This window comes from Thunnus thynnus, chromosome 8, assembly GCF_963924715.1.
Source record: "Thunnus thynnus chromosome 8, fThuThy2.1, whole genome shotgun sequence".
Lineage (NCBI taxonomy): Eukaryota > Metazoa > Chordata > Actinopteri > Scombriformes > Scombridae > Thunnus > Thunnus thynnus.
The window spans coordinates 18419829-18432192 of NC_089524.1; the positions used below are offsets into that span (position 1 = coordinate 18419829).

Genomic DNA, 12364 nt, shown 5'->3' on the forward strand with positions numbered 1-12364 from the left:
TATTAAAATATAACTGCACAATTTAGATAACCTCCATAGAAAACTACAAACATTAAAAAGGCCTTGCACATGTGATTACTTAGGGAGTCTGCTAAGCTTTTGCTGGTCTTATCCAAAGTATATTTGGTTCTTTTGAGCTTGAATTGCTCAACATCATGTCGAGTCCAAGAGTCCAAGATATCTGACAGCTATGATTGAGTGTGTGATTGCCAGAGACAAACACAAAAATCTGCCAGAAATTTTGCAATGAACTCTAGTTCGAGAGGGGAATTCATTGCTGGTAACACCTGCTCAGAGCTGGCAAGGACCGAACAGTCTGCTGCATTAAGGTGCTGAAACTGAAATAGAAATGTTCAAGCCAGAAAGGGAAGAAAAAAGTTTTCCCACTACAGCAGGTTCATAATCAAATCCAGTTTTGTTCACTGTTATTTTGCAAATTTAATTGAGACAGAACTGTGCATTTTTCTCCAAAGACTGTAAAGACTGAAATGAGTGTTGGGTTGCCATCAAAAGACCTCACACACTTAACATTTTTTCAATAATAAGTAGTCCACTCCCATGAGCTTCATTTGCAGTCACACCCATGACATCACCTGCCTCTACAGGGCTGATCCAGCTGTCTTTACATTCGCCCTCATTCCACTCATCTCCAATAATAGCAAAATGTGCTCTGCTTCAATATTCTTTATTGTTCAATACTGCAGTGCATTATCACAACTGTTGTCATTCCATATGTTCTCATTGTCAGCAATCACTCAAGTGCCAAATAAAATGAAATGAAGACAATGACGGACGGTGACAAATCTTGGGCCAAGGTGGGCCGGTTTCAGAATATAATATCAGCATATTAGTGGAAGAGGAATTCATATATAAGGAGGGGAAAGAAAAAAAAGCTTCCTCTCCATTAGATAGAACTTTTATAAACAAAATAATCAGATTTTGAATGATTGTGACACATTATATACATACCCTTTCAATAAATAGGTGTATTTAATATTAAATTAATGTCTCCTTAAAAACATATACAGGTACATTGAAATAAAAAGCAAATCCATTCAAAACAACCAACAATGTCCATCAGCATTTTCAGTAATGACAACAAGAACAACAAAAATAGAAACACTATAAACACAACAATGTTCATATGACTGCTGTGGATTTGAAGGCACTTCCTTGGCAACACATTGATCCCTCTTCCATTATTTTGGGACCTGAAATGAAATTTAAAAAAAACTTGATTAGAGTTAAACATGTTCAGTTCACTCTAAAAGCTGCATTTCTTCTGTCCAGTATTTGCAAAGACACATCTTGACATCTCAGCCTTTCTGAGGAAGTCGTGTTGTCAGCTAAAGAGGGTCATTACTGGCCTGCCATTACTGGCATTCCTCGATGTTATGTCTAAGCTCATTCAGAAATTATTAGGATGATTAAATAATGAATCACTTAATACGCCTTCAAAAGCCCCCCAATTGTGATATACGTTTGTCAGATTTCTCAGAACAGTGCAGACAGGATCTTATTATCTGATTCACTTGAGAAACTGAATACCCGAGAATGTGTCAGCCTCTTCAATTTTCTAATCACAAGAATTCCTATACCACGAAAAACTAAAATGAACTGAAATAGCCACTTGTGTGGATGAACTCCTTTGGAGCAATCACTCACCAGCTAGACCTACAGTAATTGCATCCACTGAGAGCACAGGCTTTAGGACTAGACTGCAGTGAACGCATCAGACCTGCTGTCATCAAAGATCACCTTAACAAAGGGCTGACTATGACTATGTCCAAAATTACTCAAATGACGATAGTCTGACTTTTTCCTTTGTCTTGGAAGTAGCTATGTTTGGATTTGGTGTGTTTAAGGTTAGCGTAAGAAGCATCTAAAAGTGTGTCTGACAATTACAACTGATTCATAAGAAAACAACCCTGTCCATCGCGTTCTAGTTCTCTCATTTTGCCCTCAAACTGTGCATTACTTATTATGAAGTGTTCTCATTTCAGATCCACCTAAAGATATGTATAACGTTTATAAAATTCTGTAGGATTGTTGTTCATGGGGAAAGAACAAAATAATCGGTTGGATGACATGGCAATGGGAGTGGGTTTTTTTTCTAAACCTGGAGCAGTTTTGCAAGGGAATGTAGTTTTTTACAAACTTACATAATGAAATCATTAAAGAACAAATGTATCTTTTGATCTATGACTGTCCCAGGAATATGAGCTGTATTAAAACTGATCATCACATCTGGCTTAACATTGCACGTGCACCCATTCATGAATAACAACTACAAGTCAACCAATAGCATAACAGTAGGCCAGCAGCTAATTTAATTTGCAGATACAATAACAGTTGAAATGGTGTTTAAAGTGATACTATGACACCATGCAAACTATTTCTAATATGGCATATTTTCAGTGAATGACTGAAAACTGAGCTTACTTAGTGTACAATATAAAAAGAAACATATTCATAGTTTTGTTAGAAATGCTTTTCTAGTTTTCCCTAATTTACCAGCAGGTACTAGTGTCGATCCCTTTTTGAACCCACAACCCACTATGATGGGCATAATCTCTGTTTTGTATAGTCTCATCTATCTATAAATCCTTTCTCACTGCACACTATTAGAATGCTATGGGAGGATGATTTAAATTGCAGATGATGTATGGGTTGAACGTTTGCGGTGGGTTCACTCCACCGCCATCTCCGCTAGGCACGGGTTGCTTCAATGTAAAGTTCTTCGCTGCTATTGCTTAACTAAGGTTAGAAAGTCAAGAATGTATGATGTTTATGTTGATCCTGTCTGTGATAGATCAGGGGTAGCTGGTCATCAATCTCCAGCTACCCATATCCATATGTTTTGGACATGCCCCTCTCTGCATAACTTTTGGTTGGAAATATTCAATACAATCTCACTTCTGTCTCTGTCAAACCACCTGCAGTCTCTGCCTTATACACGCCTGCAATATACAATCATATGAAGAACTTTATAGCTTTTGTAACTCTTTTGACCAGATGCCTGATTCTTGTCAAGTGGAAATCCCCCGCTCCACCTACCCATCACTATGGATTAGAAATATCCTCTACTTTGTTAATATGGAAAAAATTAGGTGTACACTGAGAGGATCGTCCGCTAGTTTAAAGAAGGCATGGGGACCATTTTTTGGATATGCTGATAAACTATCATTTACTACCATCCCAGACTGAAAAAGTCTCCATTCTCAACATTCCTTCCTGATTTATTGAAATGATTCACTTTGTGTTTTATTGTTGCGTACTCCACATATGTGTAAGTGTATGTGTACACACACTTAGATGTCTACTTTTACATTCACCATGTAAAAGTATAATTTCTTACTTCTCATAAGTTACCAAATCTGTTTGTTTTGCTTGTTTGTTATATTTTTCTTTTCTTTCTTTTTTTCCTTTTCTTTGTTTTGTTAACTTTCTCACACTGGTGCTCTGTTTTTTTTCTTTCTCTGTTCGTCTGTTTGGTAATTACTTCAAGCCTCATTTGAAACTCAGTGTACTTCTGTTATCTGTTATCTGTCTGGTTACTCAAGTAGTAAATAAGAGTTTTTGTAAAAAAAAAAGAAACATATTCATCAGGAGGGATATGTAAGTCCTATCAATTTAAAGTTCTTCCCAGTGCTTAAAGAATCTGTGATGTTCTCCTTTAAAGGATAGGTTTACAATTTTTCATGTCAGGTTCCCATATGAACACAGAAAGCTTGCTGTAATGATTCATTCTGTTCATACTTACCATTAGAAGATACCGCAAAGATACTTGTATCATAAGTGATGGAAGACAAAATTCACAGTCCTTGTTTTGCGGAAGAATGTATTTAAAAGTGTAAAAAATGATCTGAAGCTTATATGAGGCTTCAGTAGTCTGAGTTAGTGGATATCTGTCACATTTACAGTCTTTTTTGCATAAAATTCTCTCTTTGTGTGGTGGAAGGATAGCAACAAATAGATGAAATTTGGCACTAAAAAAACTGGATGTCAAAAAATGTGTACTTGAATTGACTAATTTGGACAGCTGAAGCCTTATGTTTGCTTAAGATAAACTTTTAGATATATTGTTGCACAGAAGGAGGGCTGCGGATTTAGTCTTCCATCACTTACATTGAAAGCGCATAAGGAAGGGATCTTTTACTGGCCCCATTTGGGCACTTGAATATTGTTTTAAGACAGACTAGAAAAATTGTTAAACCTACCCTTTATGGTTCTTGAAGCAGAATGCTGAAAACACACATCACAGTCTCCTTTACTTAATAAGTTAAATGTTGTAATATAATTGTTGTTATCATGATGTCAGAAAATGAGTGTGTGAAATCTGTTTCTCTCTTTATCATTGTTGCTCACCTGTGGTGAAATGTAATTGTGTGCAACTTCAGCCACCCAGGACTGACCTTAAAATATTAAAGTTAAATACATAAGAACCTCCCTCTGACAGGAAAGTGTTTCAGTGTGTCTAAGACCAAGAAATACTATGTTCTTGAAGCATACAAATGTTGGACAGATGCACTACAGATACGTTTCTCATTATGTGAACATCAGTTTTCTTCAGTTGCACATCAGACACAAATTAGAATAAACCTAACCAAGAGCAACAAAAAAATTCCTCCGCACCACGCTTAAGACACAAAATGTAAAAAAGAAATGTATGCATTTAAAATTACTATGTCTATCTTAATTAACCATTTTACTTGGACATATGGTGACATGGAATCAGTGTAATCATGTTTGGAAAGCAGACTGAACCCCACCCACGAAGACAAAATCCCTTCTACTCACACGCAATATCTACGATTGCATGCAGAGTGGACTCATTGCTAATCTTGTTAGCAATCTTGCACATCTTTTGTAATCTGGAAAAAGAAGACAACAGAAAAATAGCCATTAATATGATGATATCATACCACCCTCCAGTTTTTGCAATTAAAACCCTAAAACATAATGACTCTCACTAAACAGCTGGATTCTTAAAAATTGGAAGCAAATGAAATTAAAAACAAATGAAACATAACAATGAAATAAAAAAAAAAAGTTTCAAATTCTGCTATAAACTCTAATACAGGTCAGGTGTTTTGAACTCTGATGCATTAAAAATCATGCAAATGTAACAGTGTTTTCAAAATAGTCATGTACTGACACTCTTTTAACCACAGAATGTAGTAAATATTACTCCTTACATAATGCAATCAATCATAGTAAAAACAAAACAAATAAAATTATTTTCATACCAATAAAAAAGACATAAGAGGCAGTATTGACGTCAGAGGTGTTGCAATATGTTAATTCCTGACAGGCCATTTAAAGTTGTAATGTTCCTTTAACAAAATAGCATTTATAGTACTCAATCAATCATGTTTTCCAATATCACCACCAGTAAAATTAGCATGAGAAATGAACCATAGATGTTGCATTCAACAATACTCTGCGTCATCTCAGTCCAACAGACAGACAAATGATTCCTGTTTGTGACTCAGTTGCCATCTATATGTCTCCATGTCTGGCCTAAACTAACAACTGTATATCACAACATGTCATCTATTCAGTGCTTTAAGTCTGTCTTGATGCTTACTAGACTGCATATCAGATGCAAAAAGCAACGCAAAAAAAAGAGGAGCTTCATTGTCTGATTTACTCTGTGTACAATTATGGGAAAAGTAGCTGAACAGATATCCATCTGTAATGAGTGAAATTATTCTCTGATGCCTGCTTGACGTCATCTTCTTGAGTCTCAAATGCAAACATCCAAGAAGAAAGGATTGATCCCTCCATTTGCAAAGTGAAGTTACGGCTCTAGTTGCCTCTTTATCAGTGGTTCCCAACCTGGGCCCTTCAAGGAGTCGCAGGATAAATCTGGGGGGTCATGATTTAATTAACAAACCTTTTTAAAAAGGATTCTGCTGCACAAATTATGTTTATCTTTTCAGACTTTTCTTTAATCTTTTTTTTTATTGAAATACTAGATAGGTTTACACCTTTGTGATTCTAAAAACTGTTCTGAGAAGGAAATATTCCTCTTCGGTTGAACTGCTTGCAAACCATAGACATATGTAACATGTTACAAGGCCAAGGAGTCAAGTGCACATTGCTTCACTTTAAAGAGTTATATGCCAAAAAGGTTGGGAACCATTGTTCTATATAATGAACAATCAGAGATGATCCATTTAGAAGAGGTTTTCAGCCTGTCAAATCCTGAACAGCATTAAAACCAGCCCATGTACAAATTTTATAGTATAGAACATTAAACGGCAAATCAAAGGCATTTTCCTTGATATAAGGGTAGTTTGAAGCCCCTAAAAACTAGGTTTGAAGTATTTCTCTATAACCTTGAATACTAATGACTAAATATTCTACATTCAAAGTTAAAGATGAGGGCAAAAACATAGTAGTTATCATTTATTAAGATATTAACACTCAAAGCTCTAATCTGTTTCATAAGGACAGTGTGGCTGTGGTTTGATCAGATTTTGTAGACAGCAATGACAAACAACTCGCCAACTGCCATCAGATTTTGATTTAAGTATTGCTAAATCCTGATTGGTAGTGAAGAATGCGACGTCAACCTTTTTTTAACTATTCGATGCCCACTTCAAGGAGAGCACAAAAAATAAAACAAACGAAAAATAAAAACAGCACAGAGAAATCTTTCAATTGAAATAATCTAAATTCTTGGATTTTTTTTTGCACTTTTTTTCCCCGTGTAAGAGCACATCAGTCATAGTAAGAGGCTAATGAATCAGACATTGAGCACATTATAAAAAGAGAAAAATGACAGGAGAAATGCATACATACATGCTGGTCTTGAGCAGTCCCTTGTGTTGTGATAAAGTCTATGAAAATGTGTTCTGCATTCCGACGAGAACTTGACTGGTCCTGCTTAATAGAAAAGGTCTCATCAGGCAAAATGACAAGTATTTCATGAGCTTCATTATTTCCTCTTTATCCAATAAGGTAGTATAGTAATGCCTAAGCCCACAGTGAGTTTTTGTAAGTAATCGTCAGAAAGGAGGCACATCACAAAGTGAAAGTGAACAGTGCACTACCACAGTCATGGTTAGGAGTCAGGGTTCAACTGGACTTAGTGAACAGTGGAATGGAGTCTTCAATTATAATCACCTCACTAAGAGTTTCTGCACTAACATTTAAGCTTCCAGATTTTCACACCAATAATGAAGTCTACTCATAGGTTCTGAGACAAATAATCAGCTTAACCTCGCACTGCCTTCAACTTAATTCTGTCGGCTTCAGACCATGTGCTGTTTCTCTGCACTATCGCTCTACAGCTAAGCCAGACAACCCTCTCCTGACCCACAACAACGCCAGCGTTCATGAAGCTTTCTATGAGTTAACCATACTGTATGTTACAGGGATGAAAACGATTTTCTCAACGGGGTAAGACAATAAATTTACAGTCAAAAGTGGGAAAAGTGCCAACTATGCTAGAAAAGATCTGTTTGCCAGATCAAATAGTTTTGCAATGTCTGGAAAGACAGCAGTGAGCTGTAATCAAGGCTGCAACTTTGCACTCAGGATGTTGTCTTTGATGGCAATTTTCTTACCTGTGAAATGCTGAATGAATTTGCCTTTCATGTTTACATCTCGAGGGACAATTTCTGCAAAAGAAAATCACTGTTAGCTTGTCAAGCATGAAACTTGCCAACAGTAACAGTTATACAGTAATGATGATGAAAATGGCCGTCAGTCACCCTCCCCTGCATCTATCATGCATCAAACTTTGTGTTGCAGAAATAACCAAACTTCTCCACTTTAACAACACTCTACAGCCATGCTAGCAGCTCTGTGAGGCTGTACTTAGGCAAAGAAGTGCTTTGAGCTAAATGCTAATGTCAGCATGGTAACATGCCCACAATGGCAAAGCTAACATGCTGATGCAAAGCAGGTATGATGTTTACCATTTTCACCATCTTAGTTTAGCATGTTAACAGGCTAAAATCAGCTAAAAAGGCACAGCTGAGGCTGATGGGAATATGATTAGTTTTGCTGGTATTTGGTCATAAACCAAAGTATTGCACAAATTAAAAATGGTGCTAGAGGAGCACCAAAGTGATTATAATTCATTCTGAGATGAGGGAACACAAATGTCTGTTACAAATTTCATGGCAACTCATTCAATAGTTTCACATTTTCTCTAAACCACAAATGTCAACCTCATGGTGGCACTAGATGAAAGGTCAGAGGATCACCAAAGTAATTAGGATTCATGAATATATGTGCAAAATTTAATGGCAATTCATCTGAGACTTGTTGAAATATTTCAGACTGGGCCAAAGTGTTGGATCGACCAACAGACTGACATAGAGCCATCCACATAGTTCAGATCATACATGATTATAGGGATCAAGATAATTCTACTGCATTTGTTGCATTCATTTTATACAAACATAATTTCTGCTAACACTATTCTAAATTAACATTATCCATTGAATCTCATTAACAACTGTGCAGCAAATCTAGTATTTCTATGATGTTTCCACACCTTCACATTATTCTTTAAGGAGATCTGGTGTCAGAATATTGTGGAGACAAGAACCCCCCTTTCTACTCAGTGTTCAAACAGACAGGTGTCTTTTAACACACTGGCCAAGCTAACAAGATAAAGAGATTATTGTATGGTAGTTTAATGCTCATCAGAATAAGTCCATGCCAGTAATCACTGGGGTAACATTATGTTAGCCCCCAGACCCAGGAACATGTAATGCTGTAAAAGCACGTAATTGTAGTAGCAGAATGAAAAACCATTTAGTAAATTTGTATGCTAGTGCAGGAAGCCTTTTAAAGTCCAAACATACAAAATTAAAATTGAATTAAAACAGCTTGATTGACACTAATTACAAGAATAAGCACACCTCTATATTTTAGGATAATAAAGAGAGTTATGGAACATAAGAGCCAACTGTGCCATCAAGACAAAACGCAGATGTGAAGATTGAAAATGACATCAAGGATTACACAAAGCCACTGTGGTTTGAGGCCTGTGAATTCCCTGGGTATTAATAAATGCATGTCAACAAGGATAAAATAGCTGCCAGTGTAAAGCTTATTTCTTGGGCCATACATAAAAAAAGAGAAACCATAACAGATAAAGCCAGTTATACAATAAATGTGTTCCTTTACATTACGTCTGTCTTACCATAGCTGTCATTTTGATGACACAGCCGTGGCTTTTGAGGAAACACACAGGGACAACTATAGGGTGAATACATCACTGGGGTTTACAGATGTTTCTCCTTCCTCCTCGTTGTGTTAAAAACGTCTATCCTTGCGTGACCATGGATCTTTGGTAGTGTCACACGCACCAGTTGCTAATATGCTGCTTTTAATAACCTCAAAAGATAAATTCCATCCAGTCAGTGGTCTGAGAAAGGTACTTTTCCAATTGCATAAGCTGGGGCTGAGACTCTGAGCTGTGTGATGTCTGTGCAACATCTTTGAAACATGATCTAATTGATAGTGATGGGAGAGAGAATCTGAAAATAAACAACACATTATGTTCACTCGGCACTTAATAAACTCCCATTGTACATACCAATAAAGGCATAATCCTAGACTATGGTCAATGTTAACTTTGTCTATTGCAGCAATAAAAACAGTTACCATAGATAAAAAGGATTTTCTTGATACGTTTTCTTCATTTTACTCTGACTTAGGCAAACATTATGGCTTGGATCTTCAGATAATTGAAGAGATATGTGTCAAAGATTTTCTTAAATGGCTAAATTCCAGTTTGCACATATTACTTTATTTAAGTCAATAAAGGCAAAGCAGAACCAAGCACATTCTCACTTGTCAGAGACCTCAGATATCTCAAAACAACAATTTACTTCATTGAATGTTGATTTCTTTATAAAAGATTTAGAATCTAAAATTGGCAATATGCCTAGGGCTGTACAGATAAAGTAAGTGCATTATCTGTATGGAGTCTCCTAATATAGTCTCATCATTTCATAATAAAGTCAAAAGGAATGTTTGAGTAACAGTGACTGTGATGCAGCGCTGTTTGTTACATGAATATGACAAAAGACAAGCAGTTTCTCTGCTGCGTCGGATTTTTCTTACAGAGATGCTTTCTGGGACGTCATAGTGTGTTTTTGTGTGAGTGAGGTGGTCATCATTCATGTTTAAGATTCCACAATGACTCATCCTGAATGAATCATTCACAAGTTTGGCCCGACGATGCTCCTCCTACATGAATTCATAGCACCTATCCACCTCTCCGTCCGTCAGTCAATCACAGTTTGAATGAGGAAGTGATATGTCAGTGACAAGTGGTGCAAAGTGGGCAAACTGGGAGAAACTGGTATCTTAGCGATGAGAGAAAACCAAGTGTGGTAAACACAACCTCTTTGTCCTACATGAGCATATCTGCATTACATCCATTATGTAACCACTTTAAATGGAGTTGGACATAGAAATCTGGACGCTGAGTGTTTTAAGCGTATACTTGCCAAATATCATTATGGATGAGCATTTTACTCTCCATATTTTTTGAATTAACAAGATGCATAAATTAACTTCCATTCAGTCCAACTGAATAAAGCTCCTAAATAAGTTGTACAGCACAGACCAGACCTATGACAGCTGTCTCCCATGGTAAAATGGGGATTATGCTTTCATCATCAGGACCTAAAAATAAATCTTATCAGCTTACCTATGAGTCTACTGTTATCCAGCCTAGGAACATAGAAAGGCTTTTCACGGGAGGAGAACTTCATGTCTTGTGCTGAAGTGAAGAGTCCACTGCTACAGCGCCTGGAAACGGGTTTGTCCTGTTGCTGGCTGTCTTTGATAACCTGTAAGATTAGATCCAACAGGGTCCTTCTCTCTTTCTGCTTGACCTCCTTGCTGTCCATGCACTGGCCCGAGGTGATGAGCAGAAAGAAGATAGTCAACAGTATGTGCCATTTCCTCTCCACCTGCATGACTTCACTTGTCTGAAAACATAAGCAAATAAATTGTGTTACACAGAGGTTACATGTTTTATATTAAGTCAATCAATTATTTCTAAGAAAGAAAGACAGCTGTGCACTTTGCATTATACCTAAACTCGACAGATATATCAGCATTGCTTGCCATTAGAAATTATTCACATCCCTTAAAATTACTCAACAAAATCCATGTCAGGGGTAACATACATAGACTCTAACAGAGGAATAAATTACCAGAAATGTTGTGGTGCGGTCCACTTTAAGCAAACGCGCATGTTTCCTAGTGAATCACAAAGGAAAACAAATGTAGTTAATCAAACTTTACACTTACTAGTTAAGGAGTTAAAGATGCTTATGTCCCGTAGAGTGGACACAGTTGTCTTCAGCAAATTCTTCCAGGCGTTGTCTGCGTTCCGATAGGAGAGAGAGAACAGCCAGCAGATTGTGCTCACCACCGTCTTTCTTGAAATAATGCGTCCCTATTTATACGAGGAGCCACCTTCTTGAAGGTAATACAATCGATTTCGAGTGGGTGGTAAAGCAATGTTGACATCTTTGGTGCAATTTCTTCCAGTGGCATTCGCTCACTTTGGCACGCGCCCCTCCTTTACGCACCAAAACATCATTAGTTGTAGTTTTACAGGACAAGTCAACACCAAAGAAAAATCTCCCTTTTCAAGACAGAGTAACTGTTTAACATCTAAAAAAGAGACCCACTGAAATTTCCATTGAAGAAATGAACGACCAAGACCGTGGCGCGGCAGCGCGCAAACAGCAGTTTTCCCAAATGGAGCAACTTGTTGGATGTTGGATGCAGAGAAGAGACGAATCTGTGGGCCTGTAAGCTTCTAGCTGACCTGTCAGCGTGTCGATGTTTTTGTTCACCGATGTCCAAGTCTTGTGACCGCCTAAGCGCTGCAGAGAATGCGCCTCCAGGAGCAGCCATCCGGCTGTGTTCCAGCCTTATTGAATAAAAGTCTATAATTCTGATCCAGCTTTTAAAACTTAGGAAATTCGAGGGTATCTTTGAAAATGTATTTGAAAAAGAGTGGAAAAAGTTAGTGGACTGCTGGCGCACTGTTTTAAATATGAGCCCCCATATGAAGTCACACAAACAGTAGTTGCAGTGTAATGTAAATGAGTGTCATAATTAGTTACGCAATAAGTCTGATTCAAGATTGGTTCATATTTTCATCTTTCCCTTAGTGGGAATTTAATTGGCCACGCCCCCTTTATATCTGTCGAGATGTAGACGGGCACTGGGAGCTATAAACTGCATTTTGCACTTTGTATGTATATATATTAAAAGAAAAAAAAGCATCTTTACCGACCATCTTCATAGTTAAAAGTGTCTAAAGTGAGTCCAAATGAATGACGTCATCTAGCGGTGTCTCACTTGT

At 37.2% G+C, this 12364-nt stretch overlaps 1 protein-coding gene across 2 annotated transcripts; it reads right to left on the bottom strand.

Annotated features, from left to right (window-relative positions):
* Window positions 1-686: 686 nt before the first annotated feature.
* On the bottom strand, window positions 687-12125 carry alkal1 (ALK and LTK ligand 1). 2 transcript variants are annotated; one of them, XM_067596900.1, is made up of 6 exons: window positions 11296-12125; window positions 10688-10970; window positions 7578-7631; window positions 6811-6894; window positions 4801-4874; window positions 687-1211 (listed from the first exon to the last, which is right to left on the bottom strand). In XM_067596900.1, exons 2-5 carry the CDS (start codon window positions 10956-10958, stop codon window positions 4810-4812), a joined length of 474 nt encoding a protein of 157 aa, XP_067453001.1. In that variant the 5' UTR covers window positions 10959-10970; window positions 11296-12125; the 3' UTR covers window positions 687-1211; window positions 4801-4809. The 2 variants fall into 2 exon arrangements, with proteins under 2 accessions (XP_067453001.1, XP_067453002.1); XM_067596901.1 differs by having other exon boundaries at window positions 6811-6891; window positions 11296-12123.
* Window positions 12126-12364: the final 239 nt, after the last annotated feature.

Bases quoted from the DNA above. Each gene is read 5' to 3' on its own strand.
- alkal1 (XM_067596900.1), bottom strand. From the start codon at position 10,958: ATGCAGGTGGAGAGGAAATGGCACATACTGTTGACTATCTTCTTTCTG. The intron at 6,895-7,577 runs GTAAGAAAATTG...TTTTCTATTAAG, and splicing joins ATTCATTCAGCATTTCACAG to CAGGACCAGTCAAGTTCTCG. The intron at 4,875-6,810 runs GTATGTATGCAT...TTCTTTTTCCAG, and splicing joins GGACTGCTCAAGACCAGCAT to ATTACAAAAGATGTGCAAGA.